Source organism: Beta vulgaris, chromosome 9, assembly GCF_026745355.1.
Source record: "Beta vulgaris subsp. vulgaris cultivar EL10 chromosome 9, EL10.2, whole genome shotgun sequence".
Taxonomy (NCBI): Eukaryota; Viridiplantae; Streptophyta; class Magnoliopsida; order Caryophyllales; family Amaranthaceae; genus Beta; species Beta vulgaris.
The window spans coordinates 43,897,583-43,924,039 of record NC_079210.1 but is presented as its reverse complement, the minus strand read 5'-3'; the positions used below and the strand labels follow the sequence as shown (position 1 = coordinate 43,924,039).

The window sequence follows — 26,457 nt, the reverse complement described above, 5'->3', positions numbered from 1 at the left end:
GACGCGTCTCCTGCGTCTTCTCCCACAACTGGGCCCAATCCTACCGAGCCGACTCCTTCCCCAACTCCTATTCCCGCATCTGAGCCCATTACTTTACCTGCTCTCGACCCATCAAATGAGCCCACTGCCTTGGGTCGTGGTTTACGCACACATACCCCTTCGGTCCTCCTTCGTGATTATGTTATTAACTCATTCAGGTAGAGAGTCCATCTTCACCTTCCTCTTTTCCTAATCATTCCTTCGGTAAGCCTTATCCTATAGCAAATTACATCAATGCTCAAAGTTTTTCTGTGAAATATCGGAAGTATATTGCTAATTTCACTTCTCTTAAGGAGCCCAAATCTTTTAAAGAGGATATGCGGGATGCAGTGTTGGCACAAATCTATGAATGATGAGATTCATGCTTTGGAGGACAATGGAACTTGGACCATTGAGTCGTTACCTCATGGTAAGTGTGCTCTTGGTAGTCAGTGGGTTTATCGTAACAAATTTGATTCCGCTGGAAATTTAGATCGTTAGATTTCTCATTTGGTGGTTCTTGGAAATCATAAAAAGGAAGGCATTGATTACAACAAAACATTTGCACCTGTGGCCAAAATGGTCACTGTTCATGCCTTTCTTGCTATTTCTGCTGCTAAAAATTGGGAACTCCATTAGATGGATGTTTAGAATGCCTTCTTACATGGCGATCTGGAGGAAGATATTACATGAAACTTCCTCTCAATTTTGAGGCCTCTCATCCAAACATGGTTTATCGTCTGCGCAAATCTCTATATGGTCTTAAACAAGCTCATCGGTGTTGGTTTGCCAAACTTGTGTTTGCTTTGAAAGGGTCCAGTTTTCTACAATACTCTGATTAAACTTTGTTTACCCTCACCCAGGGTTATGTTCAAATAAATGTCTTAGTGTATGTGGATGATCTTATTGTTGCTGGCAATGACTCTGCTGCTTTAAAGGCTTTCAAAGTCTATCTCTCTATTTGTTTCAAAATGAAGGACTTTGGTCCTTTAAAATACTTCCTTGGCATTAAAGTGGATATCAGTGGCTTTGGCTTATTCCTCTATCAGCAAAAGTACACTTTGGATATTATATCTGAAGCGGGTCTCTTAGGCTCGAAGCCTACTAGTTTTCCTATTGAGCATAATCATAAGCTTGCTCTTGCTACTGGTGCTCTCCTCGATGATCTTGAGCCTTATCAACGCCCGATTGGTCGTCTTATTTATTTTGTTGTCACTCACCTTGACTTGGCTTACTCTATACACATTTTATCTCTGTTTATGCAGGCTCCTCGTATCGATCATTAGGATGTTGTTTTAAGAGTCATTAGATACTTGAAGGGGATTCCAGGTTAAGGCATCCTCTTGCGTGTCGATTGTGATCTTACTCTTTTTGGTTGGTGTGACTCCGATTGGGCGGCCTGCCCTATTACTTGTCGCTCTCTCATCGGTATCCTTGTCTTTCTTGGTGCTTCTCCTATTGCTTGGAAGACCAAAAAGCAAGCCCACCCCGTGCCTCGCTCTTCGGCTGAAGCCGAATACCGCTCGTTGGCCATTACTTGCGAATTAAAGTGGCTGAAGGGTCTTTTGCTAAGTTTAGGGGTTAATCACCCTGCGGCTATTCGCTTATTCTGCGATAGTCAATCCCCGTTTCATCTTGCCAAATATTCAGTTTTGCATGAGCGCACAAAGCACATAGAGTTGGATTGACACTTTCTTCGAGATGCCATCATTGATGTCTCATTGCTCCATCATATGTCCACACCACAAACCATCTTGCCGACATATTCACCAAGACTCTTGGCAAGCAACATTTTGATCTTCTTCTTCGCAAGTTGGATATTCATGATCCACATGCTTCAACTTCAGGGGGTATTGAGATATTTTAGGAAACTAAATTTGCTTGATGTATTTCCTTATGTTTAAGAGTCCTTGATGGATTCAAATTGATGTACCATATATATATTGATGAGAAGAAAACCTAACACAAATTAAACCTAAAACTATTTGACAAAAACATATATTAAATTAGATAAGAAGGAATATTAGTCAGATATACTATTGGTAATGGTATCATGCGATAAATGGTATCATGAGACCAAATTAGTTTCTCTTATTATAATAACATATTTTTCTCAGATCAGACTATACATTAAAAAATCGAGAAGGAGCTCAAAGAAAACGCAAGAGATCAAACCAGCAAAGCTTGCAAAAATTTGTCATCTCTTCCAGTTTAATCAATATGACAGGTTTGATTGGATTGTATGTATATAATTATGATTAGGTAAGATCTTAGGGTCCTAATGACATTAGGCAAGTTAATCACGCCACTGATATAAAACGCTTTTGAGGGTGAACTTCTAAATTTCCATTTTTATAGTATAATAAACAATTAATGTACTGTGACAGCAGCACCAAAATAACAATTAATGTTAGTATGTGACAATGGGACAATGTGACAATGTGTGTAATCCAATACCTACCTCGCTCTTTATATTTGTTCTCCTCCTCTCACAGCTTATCTATCTCATGACATCAATTATGGAACCTTTTCCTAATAAGGACAAATAAAGAAAGATATCATGCATGGCGACTTTACATACTTTTGTGGTTTGTTAATATTAACTTATTTACGGATCATTTGAAACATACTCGTTTTTTAGTTTATTGATATCTGCGTCAATTTTTAAGTTTTGATTATCATATCTTTGAAGTTGCATGATGAACTAATCTTACATTCACTCGTTTTTTAGTTCATTGGTATATGCGTTAATTTTCAGTTTTCAATTATCATATCTTAAAGTTGAATGATGAACTAATCTTAACTAAGACCATAGAGCGTCTTTGCGGTGCACCTCAACATTAAAGACGATTATTTAAGCTCTGTTTTTTTGAATTGAATTGGACTGAACTGAACTGTGTTGAATTAAACTGAGCTAAATAAAAACTATGAGAGGAAACTACTAAACTGAACGAAAATTAACTGAACTAAAAATAAGTCCAAAAAACAGGACATTAATAAATAGTAATCACTACTCAACATCTTTGCAGCTCAAAGGCAATGGCAAATGTAGAAATAATATTCAAATAATATTCAGTGCATTATAAATCTTATTGGGGCTAATTGGTACAATTTTTTAAGATAAATTTGAAAAACCCCTAATTTTATAAGAAATATTTTTCGTATTTTCATAGTCAAGTGGAGGTCAAGAGACCCCACTTGGTCCAATATAGCTCCGCCACTGCTCAAAGGCACTTATAAGTTATAACTGCCCTCCCTCCTAATTTCACTGTGATCCAATATAATTATGTATATGGAGAAACTAATGAAGTTGTTGAATTGAAATTGGGTCAACGCAAGATGTTGATCTCAATTCTGATAGAGATCTTTCAACTCTTTCTTTCTAATTTAGATGGCTAAGGTTTCATTCTCAAGAGAAGATTTCCCTAATAAATCTTCTTTGAACCTCCCAAAAAAATTTAAAGTCATACAATTTTGAAAATTGACAACATATAGCTAGAAACTTTTCCGTAAAGAAATTACAATGATGATGAACAACACCTTACTAAATATCCCATGCTAATACAAGATTCCGAAATATATAATAGACTGACTAGCTAGCTCATATTTCATCTTCTGCATGCATAAATTGGGCCTGCATTCATTTAAGAAATGCACCATCTGGAGATAATTTTGTTTGACATGTTTTATGATAAACGAATATAAGGAACATTCTACGAGGTATTGCAGATAGAGGTGTAATCAGGGGCGGAGCCACCTTAGTAACAGGGGGGTCTATTGACCCCACTTGATTTATAGATTTTTTGGTTTTTTCTTAAAAAAATTGAGATATTTTATAATTTATTAGAAATATAACCTAGTTGAACCCACTCGATATACAAAGTAATTGTGACTTTGACCCCATTACATATGTTTTCTAGATCCGCCACTGGGTGTAATCCAGATTGATGGATCGTGAAAAAGGACCTCAAAATAAAGATAGAAGGCATTTGCTTGGATTGTTCATAATGATGAAAGTTCATACCGACAGGAAGGTAGTTGAAGTTCATCTTGTATGGCGAATTCAGAGCTACATGATGATATAATGTAAGCATATCTTATATCAAGGGTCTAACCAAACTAGGCATAAGTGATAAGACCAACATTTACCGTACGTATTTGTATTTTCACTCCTTTCTACAACAGTGCACTGTGCAAGTCTTTTTACAACAGCAAGAAATTCTAAAATAGTACTCCCTCCGTCCCATAATATAGTGCTTGCATTCCTCTTTGGGTGTCCCAAAATGTTGTGCCTATTTCTTTTTTTATCAATTTGTTTGGATTAAATTATCCTTCATTTCTACATATAACTTTCCAAAATACCCCTACTTTCTTTTAAAAGATGTGCCCCTATTTATTGTTTTACACCATTCCAAGGAATATTTATTGCTCTTTCATTTATTTTAAAGGAAAAAGAAGAAAAAAACTAGTTCCAAGACAAAAATACTCAATAAACATATACTTTAATACTTCCTCCGTTCTGTTTTAAATGAAACATTGTGTGAAATGACACTATTCATTGATCAATTTTGACTCCAATATATCGCCATTATATAAAGAAAAACATAGTCAAGTGGGATCTTGTTAGATTCATCTCAATGCTATCTATCAAATTATAACTTTTTTATATTTTTTACGTGTGCACAACTAAAGATATTAATGATTAAAGAAGCGTGTTGGGTTGCGTGAAAAAACAAACGTTTTATTTAAAACAGAACGGAGGAAGTATATATTTTTGTGAAATTCTAAAACTCCTTCCATTTTCCTTAATTCTTGTGAAAAATGAGAAGTGAACACTATATTATGGGACGGAAGGAGTAGTTGAATCTTCTACTCTCTCAATTTTATGCACATATTTTATGTTTTGATTTTTTCTCCTAGGCATGTAAATGTGAAATTGCTAATTTGGAGGCGCTTTTATTGAGAATTACATGTTGAACTACTTTTAACGTTTGAAGACATCTCATTCATTCTTTTGTTTTTGAGGTTTTATAATATTCTAACAAGTAAGGGAGTTGTTCTAGCTTAACTAGAGGTCTCCGTTCGCATCCTGGGAACGCAGCAATGTGTGCTGGAACAGTTTTCCCCCAATTGGGACCTGGCCCGGCTCGAATCCGGATTAGGGTGCGTTCTATTCAACTTATTGGACCTGAACTTATTGGAACTTATCTGAACTGAACTTATTGAACCTGAACTGAACTTATTGGAACTTATAAAACCTGATTGGACCTGATTGAACCTGATTCAACTTATTGGACCTGATTGAACCTGATTGGAACTTATTAGACCTGATTGAACCTGATTGACCTTATTAGACCTTATTGAAACTTATTGACCCTGATTGAAACTTATTAGACCTTATTGGACCTGATTGAAACTTATTAGACCTTATTGGACCTGATTGAAATTTATTTGACCTTATTAGACAAAAACATTGACCATGAATAACATAAATATTACCACTAATGTAAATACTACCCCTCAAAATTTTTTATGGAATAATTATTATTATAATTCGTCCTTTAAAAAATAATGATTATTAATTATCTCTTATGATAATTAATTTAACAAAAAAATTACTATTTATATATTTGCCTATACATAACTTTCATCACTAATATATCTAATAGTGTTGTTTTAATTTTATAAAACACTAGTAGAAAATCAAAAAATTAATTATTATTATTATTATTATTATTATTATTGTTATTATTATTGTTAACCTTAATTATTTGACCATGATTATAATATTATTCAATAGCAATATGAATAGTCAAATAATAGACAACAATACAAGTATAATACTATACATTGTGGTACTTTAATAAAAAATTCTAATAATAACATAATCAGCTAATAGTAATATGAATAATAAAATAATAGACATAATACAAATAAATAATAAAATAATAGACATAATACAAATAAATAATAAAATAATAGACATAATACAAATAAATAATAAATAATAGACACTAATACAAGTATAATACTATATGATCATTGTGGTACTTTAATTGAAATTCTAATAATAACATAATCCGCTAATAGTGATATGAAATTATGAATAACAAAATAGTGGACAATAATACAAATGTTTATTAAACATTGACTATTTGGACCTTATTGGACCTTATTAGACCTGATTGGAACTTATTGGACCTTATCAGACCTGATTGGAACTTATTGCACCTGATTGGAACTTATTGGACCTTATTAGACCTTATTGGAACTTATTGCACTTATTAGACCTTATTGCAACTTATCTGAACTTATCTGAACTTATCTGAACTTATTGGACCTGAAACTTAATTTTTTAAGTTGAACAGAACGCACCCTTAGTTGAATTCAAAAATGGATTTCGAAAACCGAATAGGGTTCACCAAAAAAAAAATACTCTAACAAGTAACACATTTTTATTTTTCCATTTCTCTCTCTCTCTTTAAATAAAGAGCTAGGCGGAATTAAATTCCTGACTTTTGTTTTATGTTTCCAATGTATATTTTTGTGACATCAAATTTTTATATTATATCAACACTTAATCAAACAAATTAGAAATCGAGGGTTTACATTAATGATCGTAATGAAAAGAAATGCACCCATTAAAAACAACATAAGGAGTAACTTTTAAAGAACCTCTATTCTTATTCATAATCAATTTTTTTTATCATAATTGATCATTTATTTTTTTTAAAAAGCTAATTATTTGATTAATCTAAGTGAAGTAGACTAGGGGTTGGTAGAAAATGGACACTTCTTTGTGTCCTTGTTGCATCACACTCCTTGAACACTTTCTCATTAATATACTCCAATGAAATATCCCAGGGAGATTTCAACTTTCAAAGTTTTTTTTTTATACATCAATATAATGTCCATGTTACAGTTTTTTAAGTCATCTCACATTATTCTTTCTCAAATATAATTGGTGTATTTCGAAAAAAACTCAACGCATATAGATAAGACAAAAGCTCTAACACACAAAAGTGCTAATTCGAGAATCTCCATTTAATACGAACGCTTTTTTATATCATTAAAAAAAAATCCTTTTTTTTACACCCTTTAAAGATGGATTTATCAACCCTCCCTCCACAAAAACACAAATGAAACATATACTCTTAAAAAAAAAACCCAATTATAATATGTATTGTTATATTACTCCATAATTCATATGGCACATAATAGTAGTAAATGATCATCAAATTTAGGTTAATACACTCTACCACTAATTACACATGATAAAATTAGAAGGATTTGTCAAGAACTACCACAAATCACTTTCCTTAATATCCTCTATCATCTAAAAATTTAGCAAATAAATCTATATTATATAATCCTCAAAATTAAATCAATTATTCACTTCATCTCCAAGCTTCTATAATCCAAAGCACCATTATTTTTCAAACCCAAGAAATCATAACAAATACTGTTACCATTACTGCTGGTAGTACTACAACCAACAATAGTTTGACTGCAATTACAATCTTGACTACTTTCCATCCCCAAACTGCAAGTGAAGCAAATTCTTGTCCCTGTTTTCAATGACTCATGATTCTGTTGTTGATAAGGTGGACTAATTCTCAGATCAAGGTTTAAATCTGGGCATTTTTCTAATCTGGGTTCTTGATTAAAGTTGTCATCTTTCATATCAAAAACATCTTCTTTCTTGGGAATTGTGATTGGAGCAGAAAATGATATTGTTGTTGTTGTTGTTGTTGAATTGGGTGTTGTTGTTGGTGAAGGTGAATGTGAAGGTGAAGATGAATGTGAATATTCATGATGATGAGATGTAACCTCATTAAGAATTCTATGTGTAATTGGGTCAATTCCTCTGTTTAGAAGCTTTCTTTTGATGTGGGTATTCCAATAATTCTTTATCTCATTATCTGTTCTTCCTGGTAATCTTCCTGCTATTAAAGACCACCTAAACAATAAACAAACAAAAATAAGTCATTAGTTTTAGCACAATTTTAATTTCATCAAATGAGTATTCAAGTGTTTCTACAAGGGGAAAAAAAAGGGTTTTTTTTTATGTAATTTACTATAAAATGTAAGTCTCATTCTACTGATTTAATCTGAATTTCACCAAATGGGTATCAAGATTTTCTGTAAGTAAGATCAAAATAAGGATACTTTGACATGTTCCATGCTCCATATGTATGTTACTTGTGTTACTATATAACATCTATAAAAAATGTAAAGTCCCATTCCCACTAATTTAATATCAACAATTTTCAAACTTATCAATTTTTATTGGACAACATCTAAGAGGAAAAAAAAAATGGGACATGTGGGTCTTACTTCTTACTTCTTACCATGATGTAAAGCCAATAATCTTTTTCTCAAATTTACCAAATTTGTATCATAATCTCCACTAAATTGCTTAAAATTTGGAAACAAAAACCCGCCAACTACTTGATCCATACTAAAATTAACTATTACCTTATCCCTAATTAAAGAAAAATTGTCAATTTGGCCAATGTTTTGCTTTAATGATCATATAGTCCATAGACTAATGTTCCGAATATACCGGACGTCTTGGCCTAGTGGTTAAGATTGAGGTGCTGTGAACGATAGGTTACAGTTTCAAATCCCCGCCAAAAAAAAAAAAAAAAAAACTAATGTTCCGAATAATGGGTAAAAAAGAAGAGGAAAAAACTTACTTGTTACCAAGAAGACTATGCAACTTAATAATGAGTTCATCTTCTTCTTCAGTAAAATTACCCCTTTTCAAATCAGGCCTCAAATAATTAATCCAACGAAGTCGGCAACTTTTGCCGCAACGGAGGAGGCCAGCAGCTTTAGGAAGAGAACGCCAACAACCTTCACCATGAGCTTTAATGTAAGCAATCAATCTATCATCTTCTTCTTTTGTCCATGCTCCTTTGTTTGTATGAGCCTTTTCACAACAAGGGGACCTCCCCATTCTTTCTTTCTTTTTTTTGTCTTTGGCAATTATCAATCAAGTCTTAAGATTGTTGAAGATAAAAAAAAAAGAGGGTATGAGTTATAAGGTATATGGTAGATTGGTAGAAGTACTTTTTATTTTGTTGTTGTTAAATTTAGTTGGATTTTTTTTTTTTAATTTGTTATGATGATGAAGAAAAAGCTAAATTTGGGAGTTGGGTGAAGCAACAAAGCTGACTCCTTTTGAGGAATTGAAGGGGATTATATAGGCTATTGATATGGATAGAGAGAGAAAGTAAGAGAGAGAAATTGCTTCTAGATGTGAGTTGGTGAGACAGGTTAGAGGGAGAGTGGCTGGTGGGGTTACTCTTTTGATGATATTTGATTATTATTTTCATAATAATATGAAAATAAATTATTATTTTAAGTCAAAAAAATGAGTAAAAAGAGTCATTAACAAGAGGTAACCTTCAGTTAGGTGTAAAGTAAAGATTACACATTAATATCTAATGTATTTTTATATATTTGATTTTGTTAATAGAGAAGTGGGAAATTAAAGAATAGATACTAGGTACTCTTAAAGAGAGTAGAGAGTAGAGACAATGTATGAGATCTCTTCCTTTTCTATGTCTAAAAGCTTTGAACAACTTTTTTTTATGTATTTTTGGATTAAGAATAAGAATTTGGTTAGGCCCTCAAAATCTGTTGTTAAGCTCACTAGACCAAGTGACCAGCAAGAAGTACTAAAAAACATGTTACTATTATTTTATCATTTGTAGTTGGAACTAACACCATTTTAGGCTAGTGGGTATGTTCCCTCTCTTTCTTTTTTTCCTATTCTTTGTAAGAAGAAACTAAAGAATTTATAGGTAGATCCACTTGACACTTCAATCAAGATTGTTTTTTTTATGGATAAGTAATTCTCAAATAGTATTAAACACCCCCCTCCTTTTATAATTGTTGTTTACCATTAATTAGTTAATGATTTGTTTTACAACTAAGTAATGTGGCTCAATTGTATTCTAACTGGTGTTATGAGCAAACGGGATATTTAACAAAAAAAATAGTTTTTTTTAAATCGATTTACAAATAAACTTTTTATTCTTTTAAATCATAATTTTATCCAACTTTACTTGTGTAACGTGGATTCTCAGTCTTACATTATCTCTCTCGTATACTTTTTTTCATATCTTATGGAATATGAGACTCCGTACTAAATATTTGCAACTTTTACTAATTAATCATTTCTAAGATAGTAATAATCAAAATTGTAAATTAGACACCGTAAAAATCAAAATATTGCAGTTAGAAAGAATTAATATATACTTTCCTTAAGGCACACATGTTCCTTAAAAGATTGTAATCTGACATATAAGCTCAATTATAGATTTTATACTTCAAATTCATCTTTAAAAGTTGAGTTGGTCTTACAAGAGACCGTCTAATTTTAATTTAAAATTAGGCAACATATTAAGCTCAATAGAAAGAAGATAAGTAATGGGCTTTTTGAATAAAATGATAAACTTAAGTTAGTCTAATTTTAACATAAAATTAGACCGTCTCTTTTAATAACTTGTGTTAAAAGTATTGTTCTAATATTTTTTTTCTCGTCCAATATTGTGTATGCTCAAACTATAACGTCCAATATTGTGTATGCTTAACAAAAAAATAATTATACAAGTCTAATAATCTAGAAGTCGTACTATGATTGACTATTAAAAAACCGAACGTGTTATAAGCTAATGTACACTAATCAAAAACTATGTTTTGTACAACACATAAGTTGTTTTTCTCCTTCCGAAGTGGCATATCCCTCCTCCATCTTTATAGCTTGGGAGCCACCTTCCAACCCCGCAACAACAGGTGTTATTATCAGGGATTTTCTTGGTCATCTCCACAGAGTTGTTGCCTACAACCTTGGTTCTTCCCATGTCTTCATTGCCGAGGCATGTACGCTCCAGCAAGGAATCCATCTCGCAATCAATATGAAACAACATTCAACACCTTTACATTGAAGGAGATAATCTTTAGGTCATTAATACAGTTAAAGATCTCTGGTCTCCACCCTGGCAGATTGCTCATAATATCAAATAATATCAAAGATATTCATACTTTCTTTTACTTCTTGGATTATCCTTCACATCTACCAGTAAGCAAATAAACAACAGACTGGATAGCTAATGTGGGCCATTTAGTTGATTCTAAGTTCAATATCAAAAGTTGTACTGATTCAGTTTTTTCTTCTATTCTTGTAAACGATAAGGTTGGACCTTTCCTCATGTATTACTAATCTTTTTTTTTCTTACCTTTTTTTAAAAAAAGTTGTTGTTCTATACTCAAGGTCATACACAGCAAACTATCCCAGACAACCTTAAGTATTGTAGTAAATGTGTTTAAGAAAAAACAGTGTTATTTGAGTAAGATTTTGTTATACTATAAAATTGCATTTCTTTAATATGGTAGTGAATTTTAAACACGCATCATTTAGTGATTGTTATGTTTTGTGGAGCTTAATTGGTGCTAATTTTGCCTAAAAAATTATAAAAAGAAATTGGGCAGTGATCTCATTACTTGAAGAGTTATGGGTAAACACTCCTTTATTATACTACTTAATTAAAATAGATGGAAGCCAATTTTTTGTTCCAAATTTGTAGGCTATTTCTCTTTGTTTCGTGTATTGTTGCCCAATAGCAATCAACATGTTTTCCTTGACTTGTCAAATTTGTCAAATTGAAAATTGATTATCTTTGTGGAAGATTAAAAAAAAAAGAATTTGGTAGGGACTTGAAAACAAAACACTAAGAATCAAAATTGACTAAATTAAATAGCACTATTTTGAGTGATGAACTAAGGCAGTTTAAATTGAATTCCCCACCCTCCCCATTGAATATGTCAGCAACTCAGGTGAGCCTATGATGAATACGAGAGTTGACAACAGAGCAGGAGAAAGCAAAGCAAAGTACAATTCTAAGTTAATAGTAGTATAACCTTATTTAGAATACTTGAAACCGAATTCTTAGACGTATAGTTTCAGGAAGATAAAAAAGACGAATTAATTTTATATCCATATAAGAATACTAATAAAATTGATTAAGTTACTAAGTATTTGAAATTCTCTAACTACTTCCTCTGTCCCAAAATATAATCTCCGATTTTTTTTACGGGAATTAAGGTAAGTAGAATATAAGAGGGATAATAAATAAATGTTTTTAGATAAATGTTTTTTGTTTATTTAAATAAATATTGTATGGGAAAACTATGATTTTAGGAGAGATTTTTTTTTTTTTGAAAGAGAAATTTCATTAATTGAAAGCCAAACGACATCTACAATAGGTATTAAAGTAAAACAAGATACAATTAAACAAGACTAAATCAAATTCATCTTCGAAGAAACTATAATGAACCAGATCGAACAATACAGCACAGCCCCCTTGTATTTGCTGAATCAAGCAGCTATTAATGAGGAAGTCTATCATTCTGATATAGTTTGGGAAGAACATTCTTGATCGAGTCAGGTTGACCGCATCCGAGATTCTAATACCTTCATGTTGAGTCTCTAACTTCAACCAATGAGAATAATTTCTCATACCTAAAAACAAAAGAACCATACTCACAACTCCCATAGGGGAGAAGGAGATTTCCAAAACGGAAACTAAAAACCCCATAACATGGTTTGAGAAAATCTCATAAAGAGAGACTAATTTATTGAACAAAACAAGAAAATGAACTAAAAACTGAAAATAAAAGGAGAGAAGGGGCTTACCATGGATGAAAACATCCATGGCGGCCCCTAATTAATGAAGAAGGGGTAGGGGAGACTAGGGTTTGAGAGAGAGAAAAAAAGGGGAGGCTGGGGTTTTTTTCCGTAAATAATACTTGGGTTGAATAAACAAAGCAAAAAACAAAATTCAAGAAACAAATAAATGATGGGGACATGGTTTATCTAGACAAATTACGAAAAGTGTGGAACTATATATAAAAACGAGAATTATATTTTAGGATAATCAAAATGGAAATGAGAACTATATTTTGGGACGAAGGAAATAGTAATTTATGTTTACTTTATCTATCTATAAAAATATATTAAAAGGCGTGCGAAAACACGAAACTTAATCCATGTACAATAAAAAAAATTAAGAAATTGAATAGTATAGGGTTTGATCTTGAGACCTCAAGTACATAAACTAAAGTTTTAACCACTAGGCAAAGTTATATTTGGTATTATTATCATAAAGTATTATATTAGTAAATGAAATTTTTTCTTACCCAAGGCATAGTCCGGGCCTAATAACTAGTTATCAAGCTAAACTACGTACCAAGAAACTTGGTTGCTAGTATATTTTAAACGAAGAGATACAACTTTAACATTCAAATTAAGGTACTGATTTCTTTCCTAGTTGGAATTTCTTTTATAATTAAAATTGATGAAGTTATCGTCCGTTTTATAATAGAGTTTTCTTTTAATTTTTAATTTTTGCACTATTCCTGAGTTAAAAATGTCTTTCAATTTTTTTCAATATAGTCATACGAGATTTTGTTTAATTCGTTTTATTATGTAAATTACAAAAATCAAACTTTTATAATTCTTACAAATATGTAATAAAAGATATTAATTATACAAAAAATACATCGATAAATATGAAAAAGAAAACTGAGAAGTTTATTAGAGATGGAGGGAGTATTAATTAGGAAGCATTCTACACAATCAAAAAAATTCCCCAAGAGAAAGGGACATGAGTATTCTAGTGTATAGTAAAGATTGGGAAAATGGGAGTAGTTGTTGTGGTTCTTTTTAATTTTTATTGGTGATCTATCATGCATTATGTGGGAAGTTAGAAAAAAAAAGAAGAGAGAGAAAGGGTTTCTAGAAGGAGGGTTGGAGGAGTTGGGTTAAAAGGGCAATAGAACAAAGTAGCTAGCTAGTTTGATGACAAAAGCAAACATCAAAAAAGGGCAAATTATTATGGGAGGTTAGGAATAGGATTACTCTTTGCTTGTGTTGTGATTGTTTTTGTGTGTGGGCATTTTGCTTCACCTTCCACTTTCATCAATTCTTTGTTTTTCTTTTCCTTTCTTTTTCCTTACCATCCTTGTGGTGCAAGTTGGCATTGTAGGTAGGGTTAGGGGATATAAGGCAGGGAGAAAGGAGGTTGATTCACCCTTTTTGTCACACTTTCTCTCTCTTCCAAAGGAAGTAAACCTACTTACTTGAGTGGACAAAATTCTCCACTTACAAGGACATATTTGGTAAATCCGATACTTAAACAAAATTTTAATTACTACTTTATCCGTCCTACAAAAAATACAATATTTTAATTTTAAAAATGTATACGAGACTTTTAGACTGATCAGTAATAAAATGCGTCACTTAAAATATATAATTTGAAATGATATTTAAAAAATTTGGAGTGAATTATCACTCTTTCACCTCTCTCTAGTCTCTAAAGTCTGCATCTTGCAGGATTATTTGTTACCTACCACCCCATATGTATGCATATGCATATGCCCTTTTCCCTCTTTTACTCCCTCCTACTTTATTTGAAAACTACTTATTCCTGTGTTCCCCAACCCTCTACCCAAAAAGATTGGTACCTACTATTCCCTCTTATCCCCCAACTATAGTACCCTCAACTTGAATTTTCCATAGTGGATTAATTTCTTCCTTAGGCTTACATTGAGGACTAAAAGCAGCAAGTGGCCATTTAGGGTCAAAGATAAATGATTTCCTAAAGTTATAGAAGTAATTATTAAAATAATTCAATGATATACTACTATTATGAAGTACTTCTCAACCCAAAAAATCTATTCTTGCTGCTTTGTTTTGGTGTAATCAATTCAACTACTTTGACTCCCAAAATCTCCCTCTTTTTTGGTTCCGATTTGCTTTTATATTAGTTACATTATTGTACTTTAACAGTTAATTAATAAAACTTATTAAACTTTAATATTTGAAAATACATATTGAGACATATTACATGATAGCATTTGTATTCTATATATTAGCATTGATTTGTTCTCAATATTAATAATTGAGTATTCCATTGTTGCATGTATTGAGAAACAGAAATAATACTTTTTACAATGTTATTGTAATAGAATTTGTCTCATTGTAAAGTCTGAGAATAGAAACTTTTTTTATTTTTTCAAATTTATAATGAACTATACTAACAGTCAAGGTTGTGCAAAGACTAACAAAAAAGTTATCCGAACAACTAAAAAAAGAAAAGATTATATAGGAGTTCATTGCCTCTTTTGTACCTTCATTCTATAATTCCTACAATAATATACTTACAATTTTATACATGTATATGCATAGAGATGTTACTAACAAAATTCCACTTAATAATTTGTTACTATATGATGGATTAATGGTGATAATTCGTAATCGAATTTGATAAAATTTGACCTTCAAATAGTAAGTATTGCATAAATTATAAAACAGAAGTAGTCACATTAATATCCAGACAAAGATGTCTACACCTATACGTACTCTACTACTACATTTCACAAGCTTTGATGTGGTTGTAGATATTAACTATCAAAATTAGTTCAATCTTATATAAGTGGTACCCAAAACGTGAAATCAAATCCCATTTATAAAAGTGACCAATATATTAAACAACCAGATGATAGGACTTTACTAGTAGAGTATACATTTACATAAATTCAGTATGAATGTCTTTCCTTTGCCCAACTTTTTTGGAGTTTTTTTAATTTTTTTGAATCTTTGGAAGAGTCAAGCTAAGTAAAGGAGGAGGAGGTTGCTAGGAAGGGTGTAGAGAGAGAGAGAGAGAGAGAGAGAGAGGACAGGATGGTGTAATTGCATCTGTTTGTTTTTCACCTACTTCTTCACCCACATCTTACTGTCCACTAGTCTATCTTGGGCTTTTTCTTAAGATGCTGAAATGTGTACCTCTGCCTTCTTTTTACTATGAAATTATTATTCTCTCACCTAATAATAATAATAATAATAATAATAATAATAATAATAATAATAATAATAATAATAAAAAAAAAAAAAAAAAAATAATAATAATTGTTTGAACTTATCCATAGATCATAGCTTGAAAATTAAAAATATGAGGAGGGGTGGTGTGTTCCAACTTCCAATAATTGGAAATACTAATTTTGCTATCTTATAGAAGATGAATTCCCTAAAATAAAATAAACTTAGAAAGATTAATTGACTGTTCAAAAGATGGTTAATAGCTTCACGTAATTTATCTTGCTTTTTTCAATGCACCTTCTACTGTATATAGAGTAATAGAGATGAGATGACCAATTTCAGTCACCATCAGTTAGGTATCTCAACCCCTAACTAATTGTCAATTGTCATGGCTACCTCATCCTCGTCTCTATCCATAGCCGACCTTTCATATACATAATACATTTTCCTCCACATTTTTTTATTTCACAGCAAACACCACAAAACACTAAATCTACATATATATATAAAAAAAAAAACATCCATTTTAAAAAGTCCACCTACGAAAATTATAACATTTTTACTTTTTTATTGTATTTTTAATAATATACTAGAAATAAAATGGCTCACACAATCTTATGAGATCCGCCCATACCATTTCTGCTAAGAAATGGGATGAGGGCGTTCCTTTTCTGTAGCTAATATTGGTATTTAAACCCGTTCTATTCCCAGATCTTAGAAGGGGAATAGAGAATGGGGTCCAGGAGATATATGAGGAGATCTCATCTCAAATGAAAATTCCGATCATTTAACTATTACTAACTAGAAGTTCAACTAGGAGAGAAAACTAACTAGTACTTGATACTCAACCTTAAAGTTCGATTTCATAGTTGGAAGGTAGAAACTTTATCATTGGACTCCTAATACACCCAATATTATTAAACTTTCAAACATGTAAGATATAGTGTGTTTTCATAAAAGATTTGTTTGAACTTATAAAATTTCGTCAAGCTTGATTTTACCTTATATTTACTACGCCTTATAAGATATAGGGTATGTTCATATAAGATTTGTTGCGTATGTGAAGGCCAAAATGACTAGTAGATCTTAGAAATTCCCTGAAGATGGGAAGTTTATTGATATTTTTTAAGGAAAGTGATAAAAGGTGGAAAGTAGGACGACATTGATCAACTCAAGGTAAAAGCAAAGACAAAAAAAAAAAAAAAAAAAATAGTATGTGAAGAGGGTAGCCTACCAAGTGATAATATGGTGAGAGCCAGCTCAGCAACACGTGGGTATCATGTGCTTAGGCATTTGAGGATGACTCATAGGAAAGAAATTAAGATGTTCTTTTGTTTTTTCAAGAAAAAGAAAAAAAAATAGGAGTAAGAAAAAAGAAAGAAAATCCTTTTCTACTAAACACCTACCTAACATTATATTAGGTTGTCCTTTACCCCATGTGAGACACCCGAAAAATTGTTGGAATAATCAGGTTTTCATGAAGCAAATGACCCACATGAGAATAAATGAACAAAAAAGTAAGCATAAAAATAAAGCTTCTACGTGACTTCTTCAAACTAAACACCAATTTTTGGTTTAATTAAACGACTCTTCTTCCTCCTATCTGTTTTTATAACTGAATATGATAGGGACATCCACATGAGATTTGGATCTCACTCATCTTATTCTTAGCTAGTCCACCTCAATTTTTCATTTTACTTTTTATTGTGGAATTCCAATAATAGCCTTTAATTAACTACCCATTTATTCTATTTTTTTTAAAAAAAGTTTGGTAAGATGAATGATCCTACTGAACTAACACCTTACACGGATATAACCAGTCAAGGTTTACAGGCCAAACTCCTTGAAAAAAAGGAAGATGGTAAGAAAAATCTCATCCCAAAGAGCCCATAATAGAATTTGATCCTATGACTTAAAGTCATGATACCAAACTTTTACCACTAAATCAAGCCTTACTTGATACCCGATCTATTCTACTTGTTGAGCATCTTCCAATCATTCACCACAAGTATACAAATTTCCAAATCTTTTCATATTTATTTGCAAAAATTATTAAAAGAGACGGTCTAATTTTAATATAAAAGTAGACCTAGTAACTAAATGGATTAAAGTAGTGACCGAAATAAATTAACCTAGTCACTATTGGGCTTTAATATTGGGCTTAGCTTTGCCTAATTTTAATTTAAAAGTAGGCGGTCTCTTACAAGACAAACTCATTTATTTGCCTGGGAAGAAAACTTATCCAAGATTTTTTATTATACACTCCGGATATATCAAAAAGAAAACTTATCCAAGTCATGATACCAAATTTTTTATTATACCACAAGCAAAAGTAATGCCAATTTAACCCTACTAAAGGAAGGAACAATTTCTCAAGAGTAAAAAAACATGAATTTTGTTTTAGGTATGTATACCAATTTAATCCTACTAAAGAAAGGATCAAGAGTATCCGGCATATTTTTATATTCTTAATTTTTTTCTTCAATTTCTCAAAAAAAAAAAAAAAAGTTAGTAGTGAGCCAAAGAATCTACAATTTAATCCAAGGGGTGCATAGATATTACCAGGTATCATCCTTGAATAAGCAGGAGTACACGATATAGTACAGGAGCCCCAAAGCAAACTTATTTTACTCTTATTGTAAAATCTAACAGTTCATCATTTAAGGTAGAAATAACATTAGCTGGTAAGGTTGTATATATACCTAGATGGCTAGCTGTGAAAAACAGTATAAGCAATAAACTTGGAATACATGATGTAACTAATTCATACAGACTATATGTAATGGATATGAATGGTGTTTACTTGTATAATCTCTCTTCTACACACGCTTACGAGCTTCATAGATGTAGCTCAGAATGACTACTGCTGCAGCAACTGCAACTCCAACAGCACTCTGGGCCAATACAGTGCTGTCCTTGGGAGACTTGGCCCCAATACTAGGAGTAAATCCTAGTTCTGAAAGTTTCTTGTGTGAGGCAGCATAGTCCCGGAAGAAGGCCTCCTCATCCTGACACCAAGAACTATTGAGTATACGATCTTTACAGAAAAGAGTGGAATACAGACATTTACCCCTAGTAGAGCTGGTCATATTGGGTCAACAGGTCGATTTTTTATGTGAAGCATATAATAATCGCAGATAATTATGATAATTGGGTCAAATTTTGGTCACATATCCAATTTTATTAGCACGGGATATGACTACCAGGTAAAAATATCTGATTTGATCAATGGAAGAGTGACTTGTTTGAAGGGAATCCAAACAAAGAATCCTGCTACCTAAATTCTAATGCAAATTATATAGGAGAATGCCAAAAGTTAGAAATTTGTTGCCTCAGTATTCATCAAAAGGAATTTACCTATCATTAGCAGTGATGTCTAGAATCTAGATCCCAAATTCAGAGTAGATTGGAACGAGGTGAATCTAATAAACATAAAGAAGATAGCCAACCCCGCAGAAAACAGTAGCACCGCAACAGTAGCTGAAAAAGTCTTTATCAGGGGATTCCATGGCTTCAGCCACCACATTTCTAGAGAACTAAGCAATAGAGTAATGACTCGGTGCAACATATTGCAATTCATGTCCCAAACAATCAGTAAAAGCACTTTGATGACAAATATTAACTGATCTACAATTCTGGGGGAATATTTCTGACTCCTTATTCAGCATTTTTTATCACCAAGCAAAATTTAGGAAGATGACTAATTTTAGACAACAATCAGGAGATTCCATGTTGAAACTTAGATCACAAAAAAGATTGACTGATAAACATGATTATGTGACAGTTGAACAGCATCCTTTTGTCTTTTTCAATCAGCAAGTAATACTTTACTGCAAGAAACACTTTAGGCAAACAAGCGTGCAACAATCAAGAACTTCCAGACTGAACACAACTACTAACGGAATGCTGTAGACAATTTCCATAAAATTCATGTCAACACTTAGACCCTGTTCTTTTGGGCTGGGCTGAACTGAACTGAAACAAGCCCAACTGAACTGAAGTAAAACTGTGAGAAGAAGGTAGCTGAACTAAACTGAAAGGAGCTGAACTGAACTGAACTGAAACTGTGCCCAAAGAATAGGGGCTTACACTTCAAGCCATATACAAGAAGCTCAAAAAAGCAAAATGTTGCAGCATTCAAAAGTCAGGTTAAGTACCTTAGCATACAGATCCACAAAAGGGCGAAATGCAGGATCCTCCACCAAAGTTTTATCAGTAGGAAGTTGCAACAGTCCTTCTGATTCTCCTTTTAATAGCTCCCTGGTGAGCCAAGAATCAAAGATGTTAAATGGCATTAACCTTTTGTACAGAAGAGACTCAACCCAGTGGCTCAACTTCTCTAAGGTAAAACCGCACACACAAAAAAAACAATAACATCTCTTACAGAAAATAGGAGTTATCAAACTTGAGCGGATCCTGGGTCCATGGGCCATCAAAGCCTGACCTCTCTGGATGTGCCCTTCCCTATGTCACCAAAAGCACAGCCAGACATTAAGTGCACATCCCAGTGGCAAGGAAATGCTGATAAAGACAGAAAGAATATTACCAGGGTATGACCCCCGGACAGGGCCACAATGTCTTTGTCAGTGAGACCCATCCTATAGAATATGTCCCTCAAATGTGGTGCACCTATAGAGATAGATTATCAACAACAAAATGAACCATTACTCAGTGAGGAAAACGGATTCAGAATAAAATAAAAAAAATAAATAGCAGCAAGAAGTTTGACGTTATCAAAACATATACCCTCAACATGAGATTTGTTTTAATTAGAAAATTCAAACGGGTACAGCACTTCAATGAGCTCCAGCACCCCCATGAAGAGCTGAACAACTTAAAGCGTTAATGAGATCATGTCCACAGTTTCTAACAAAACAGTCCAAATTGTTCAAAAATATTCCAGTTTATTCTTAGTTGTTAGCATATAATGTACATATCATCTTGTACTTAGAACACTGAAGCAAGTAAAGGATGGATAACAAATTACTTCATATCCTGTACAGTCTGGATTCTGGAAGCAGTATTAATAGATGATAAGAGAAAAAAGAATTCCTAAGTCCTAACAATACAAACCCAACAGATTAAAATGCTGACAAAATACCTTGTTTGGCATCTGGAAGTCGTCCTTCTTTGGGACACACATTTGAGTCCTGAAAAACGTAACGGAAATCTTAGCATGCTGAACCAATCTGTATAACTGGTTCCGCCTAAAGTACCAAAATTACATACCTTTCTACCAGGAACAAAGTCAACAGTAGGTCCTCCGGTGACCTCGACTGCAACAACGCCAGCAAGCTGTGAAAAAAAAAAACATTAAACACACAAATTTCTGGATATAATCTCCAGACATTAGACCAATACATGGTAGCTTACTACCTTTAATGAACCCTTAGACCTAGAACCCCTTATATGATTTATTGGTGGTTAACTAACATTTCTTCCATATCAAACTTAATTAAATAGAGGGAATAGAACATGCATACTACTCCATGGTCATTTAGAATGGCATGTAGACATGTACTTGTAGACATGATTGATGCAATTTGCAAAACTAATTTAATTTCAACAAACATCTCCACAGCTATATCTATATCCTATTGTTTTGTTTCATTGAGTTGGGCGGAGGGGAAGGAAGCATAACTGCATAAGACATTTTTACAAGTTTCTACAAATTTAAATGTATAATCACCTGATAGAGGTCTGCATAAGTAATTTTTGGGTGTTTAGACTTCACCTCCTCTGAAAATAAACAAAGAGGAGAGTAAAAAATCATTGAGATACATTGAAGAGATGAACATCAAACTAATAATAATTTAAAGATAGAACAACAGCAAGCAAAAAAGCCAATGCATGGTAGATACAATACGGCAACCCTAGCATAGATCCTGATCTCACTAATCAGGACCTTGGGAAAATCCAAATGTATGCAGCCTTATCCCTAGCTAGCCAAAGACTCTTAGAGAAGTTGTTTTTAAAGCACTATGGTAGGTACACTATAGAGGAATAGCTATGTGGTTATGCATTCAAAAAAAAATATCATAGACTTGTAAATAGTGCGCACTTACTGAAGTCACATTATGTGACTAAAACCAGCAAATAGAGGGGTGAAAATGCAGGGAGCCAGGAACTAGAGTTGTGTTTTCTTCACCTTATTTTCATTAATAAGCCTTGAACAATGAACTTATTAGCTCTGATCTGAACTTTTTCTGAACTTCTTACGCCTAAACTTTAATTTATCCGAACTTATTGGTCTTAGACTATACTTATTAGCTATCAACTTAACTTATCTATAATATTTTTTCCTAGAATAAGTGAAGCTAAGATGATGAAAATAGAGCCTAAGGCTAGACTTGGGGATAACTTATCTATAATATTTTTTCCTAGAATAAGTGAAGATAAGATGATGAAAATAGAGCCTAAGGCTAGACTTGGGGATGGGCCGGGTCGGGCCTATTCACATGCTCGACCCACAGTTTTAGGGCAATGGCGGGCCGGTCCACCACGAGATCAGGCCGGCCCTGAAATTTCCATATTTTGTCCGTGGCCCTTGCCCGTGTTTTATGTTGTTTTTTTTAGCAGTTTTAGACTACAAAATAAAGAGAAAGGGCGTTCAGCCCACGGGCCATATAGGCGGACTCATGTCAGGCCGAACCTAAAATAAAATTTTTTGACCGTGGCAGGCCCATGTAGCGGACAATAGGCCGGGTCGGGCCTCAGGCGGGCTTGTACCGGGTCCAAACCGTGTCAGGCCGGCCCATGCCCACCTTTACCTAGGGCTCTATTTCATTAAGAGGAAGAATCTTCCACAATTTCTTTACGAGGAAAAAAGAAGTCTATATTTCATAGAAAGAGACAACTATACATAGAATTGGAAGATAGGGAGGCCATGGCCAACTCTACCTCCTGGTTATTCGACACATGTAGTTTATGAAAGATAAACTTCATCGGACAGATGCAAGAAAGTTCTCATCCTCCACAGCTTATAGAGAGGGGAAAAAAACCTCTGCATCAGCAAAGAGGCACCTTGCTGTATGACTATCTATCATTGTAAATGGAATACTCTGGATTTTGTTCAGGCTAAACACCCCCAAGCTAATGCCATTCGCTATCAGGCACATATATAACTATATATCATTTTGAAGAAAAAACTATCATTTTCTATTCATCTAAACGCCTAAAGTTCATTACGTTCTAATAATATCGCCATATTTCTTCAAAAATGCGGAAAATGAATCAATGACACAAAAGAAAAACATATAATGTGTATTACAATGAATGCTAGCACTTGGCAAATTGGAGGTGATATTAGTGGATTGAAGGATCAATCTGCTAATTTAGATCTTTGGCGAAAAGAGGATATAAAGAGCTGATTGACCACAATCTGCTCAACTTAAATATTAATTGTCACCCCAGCATTATGCGGAGTGTTTTTGGATTACTTTGCAAATTAATTCATGCACATATAACAAGGATTGCACAAGGGCAGTCAAAACAAACTTTAGATTTTAAAACCTAGAACAAAATTGTATACAAATGAATAGAGGCAATTCACAAAAGAAAGAAAGAAAAATGAGACCTTGGATTGTTAGCTTATGTATTTTTCTCATGTTAAATGTAATATATTCTTGTATATTCTTAATAAAAACTGGTGACAATTTCTTTTTATTGCGGGTTATGATGAAACTATATGAGTACCACTTCAATAAATCTTATATTTACTAAATGAACTTCCATTAAAGAGAGAACCCTTAAAAGCCATCTTGTGCATCCAGAAACTAAATTATTAGCTAAAAGTTACCAAACATATTTATGCAAGTTGTTGTTATATCAGCTAGTAGAGAGCAGTTATTGAAAACAACTTTTGGCTATCACCTAATTGTCAAATACAGCCATAGAGGCATAATCCAAAATCAATAGGACAACAGAAAAGGAAATTTCATCAGCATCAGCACAACATCTCTCTTTGTGTACAAAGGTAATTTCATTGTTAATAACACTATTGACCCTGTCAATTCGGGTGACCTCAGTTTTTCTGTTCAATCTACACTCTATAGTGTATTGTAGCTTGGCAGGATAGTCAAACCTCGTATGAAGTTCTTGTGTCCCTAGAACTAATGTCAAATTACTCCAAGCTAGCAATTACATCACCAAGGTAAATATATATTGGTTCTGAAAATCCATAAATTACAAGCAAATGGTAAGAAAATCTAGAAGGTGAGGAAACCTGTGGAATGTATACAGTGGATATGCTCTTATAAAACAGTACATCTTCTGTCAGAGAAGCTTTTCACGTTCAGGGCATTAGGAGCAATATCAGACTAACCTTAGCCTCATAAATTATCATGTTGTTACTTCTCAATGTATGACCCTCAAAACTGTATTTCTCTGGTTGATGCAAAAAGGGATAAAATGATTTTTTAGTCGAAAGGTTAAAGACAGTCAAAAATCAACTACATCAACATACAAATGCTTGCTAGTAGATGCAAAAGAAAAGATATCCAAATCATATTGAGAAGCTTAACAAAAGTTGCAATAAATACAAATCATTGGAATAAGTAGTCTGTCGGTGTTTAAGATATGGACCTTTAGAAAAGCTTCCCTCTAGAACACCAACAGATTGGAGATATAATCCTAATTTACATCACATCGTCTAGTAGGCTTTACTCTCTAGAACAACAACAGATTCCACCTTCCCCAAATCTTCTCCATTACCCCTCTGAATTTTGAAATCCAAGCACAAGGAAGAAAAGGTAGGTTAAAGGGGAGGAAAAGAGCGAAAAAGGAAGCTTCCTCCAAGTTCAAACAAGTGTTCCAGTTATCACTCTCCAACATCAATCTCCTGAAATCTAAAGCACTTATTCTAATGGCTTCACCAAAAAAACAGGTAAATTTCACACTATCAATCTTTTTCTATAAATTATGTCCTAGTCACTTTATACAATTATATAATACTCTATGGCCAATTATCCCCTATCAAATATGGTTACATCAAAGGCGAGCATCTTTCTTCAGCTAGGAAAGGCTACTTTCAACACCACAACAAAGAAAGAAGTAAATTTTACACAGTAAACTGAACATTAACAGATCATCGATTCTGCATGCTCCCATGCCTGCGAATCTCTCGTCCATCCGACAGATATTTCCTCAAGCATGTGAGAGTTCTCAAATCCTCCAAAAATCAGCAGGCCTCAATGCAAATTTCCAATAGGACTTGAGCCATACTCACTATTCTACAAAATTCTACACTTAACCCGCGCCAACTATGCAACACATTTTCGATTAGTGCAGACTTGTTTCCAGACAAATTATGTCACTCAACTCAAACCCAATGATCAAAATTCAAAAGCATCTTTCTGAAGCTAAATTGTGCATTGTGATGATGTTCGACAATCCAGAACAACTGAAAATAAACTGAGCACCATACAAATCTCGCATTTTTTATAAGCTTAAAATTTTCAGAAATATCAAAGAAGTAACAAATTATACATAGAGAAGAAAAAAAAAAATACAAAAGCAAAATCTATAAGCATACTGCGTACTTCAAAATTGCAACAAAAGAAATTGACCGGATATAATTAGAAAATTTAACGAGTAACAAACATAAAATCCAAACCCTAAAATCACATATAAAAGGTTTGAAACAAAAAAATCCAATGACATTCTACTTTTTGATGGAGATAATAATCGACTTATGCTCGAATTCCACCAACTGCGTAGAAAAATTTGACCGAAATACAGAAATAATAAGTGAACCTAAAAGAAAAATTGAATAAGAACGAAACAACATACCACACCAATCAATAGCTTTCTTCAAACCATTATTAGCACCATGAGCGCACTCTTCATCATTCCGAATGGAAGCATTCGGACCACCAGTCTTGGTCTTGGCGCAATACGTCCCTGCATCATGCCACCTAGAGAGAGATAGATAGAAAAATCAAAGTAAGAGAGAGAATTCGGACGAGATGAAAGAGAAGTCAAAGGAGAGAGAGAAAGTTACGCGAGGCGGAGCATAATAGGAGCGCAATTGCGATTAGAGATGAGTGCGCGAAGATCGCGACGAGCTTTGTCGATTTCTTTAAGGTACTCTGTGTTAACTACTGGCATCGCCATTGTTGGAGCTTCTTCAGAATCAGTGGTCACTCTGTGTTAAGGAGAGGAGAGAGAAAGAGAAGATATTGGTTGCTAAAATGCAAGCAATTGGGTATTTTTCAGTTGAAGATAAAACCTCTGGGCTTTTCAGCTGTTGGCACTTGGCAATTGCCAAAGCATTAATTTCTTAAATATATATCATGCTCTTTTTTTTAATTTCAAGATAATTGTTGGATAATATATTTATATGCTTTTCTTGAGAGTATAAATTGACAAAATGTCACACGCAACTTTTTTTTTAATTTAGTTTCAGTAATAAGTAATTTGAAATGTTTGATGGCAAATTGTTGTAAATTTTAACTATAAAGAAATGTAGAGGAAAGTCTAACTAAATGCTACTTCATCCATTTTTTTATTTTTTGTAATATAGATCTATTCCGGTAGTTTCAAATCTTATT

At 33.1% G+C, this 26,457-nt stretch overlaps 2 protein-coding genes across 2 annotated transcripts; both read right to left on the bottom strand.

Moving 5' to 3' along the window:
- Window positions 1-7,174: 7,174 nt before the first annotated feature.
- Window positions 7,175-9,373, bottom strand: LOC104903933 (myb-related protein 308). The gene is made up of 2 exons (XM_010692077.4): window positions 8,718-9,373; window positions 7,175-7,978 (listed from the first exon to the last, which is right to left on the bottom strand). Exons 1-2 carry the CDS (start codon window positions 8,978-8,980, stop codon window positions 7,411-7,413), a joined length of 831 nt encoding a protein of 276 aa, XP_010690379.1. The 5' UTR covers window positions 8,981-9,373; the 3' UTR covers window positions 7,175-7,410.
- A 9,132-nt stretch (window positions 9,374-18,505) lies between these two features.
- Window positions 18,506-26,169, bottom strand: LOC104903932 (L-ascorbate peroxidase 3). Its single transcript, XM_010692076.4, has 9 exons — window positions 25,908-26,169; window positions 25,697-25,821; window positions 21,597-21,646; window positions 21,137-21,202; window positions 21,009-21,057; window positions 20,454-20,536; window positions 20,292-20,371; window positions 20,065-20,167; window positions 18,506-18,915 (listed from the first exon to the last, which is right to left on the bottom strand). Exons 1-9 carry the CDS (start codon window positions 26,018-26,020, stop codon window positions 18,727-18,729), a joined length of 858 nt encoding a protein of 285 aa, XP_010690378.2. The 5' UTR covers window positions 26,021-26,169; the 3' UTR covers window positions 18,506-18,726.
- Between the last annotated feature and the right edge of the window lie 288 nt (window positions 26,170-26,457).

What these genes read in the sequence shown, in the direction of transcription:
- LOC104903933 (XM_010692077.4), bottom strand. Translation starts at nt 8,980, where the DNA reads ATGGGGAGGTCCCCTTGTTGTGAAAAGGCTCATACAAACAAAGGAGCA. An exon ending in CATAGTCTTCTTGGTAACAA is followed by an intron (nt 7,979 to 8,717) that starts GTAAGTTTTTTC and finishes TTTATTGTTTAG; the next exon opens with GTGGTCTTTAATAGCAGGAA.
- LOC104903932 (XM_010692076.4), bottom strand. Translation starts at nt 26,020, where the DNA reads ATGGCGATGCCAGTAGTTAACACAGAGTACCTTAAAGAAATCGACAAA. An exon ending in ACTTTGTTCCTGGTAGAAAG is followed by an intron (nt 21,058 to 21,136) that starts GTATGTAATTTT and finishes TACGTTTTTCAG; the next exon opens with GACTCAAATGTGTGTCCCAA. An exon ending in TTTGATAACTCCTATTTTCT is followed by an intron (nt 20,168 to 20,291) that starts GTAAGAGATGTT and finishes TTGGCTCACCAG; the next exon opens with GGAGCTATTAAAAGGAGAAT.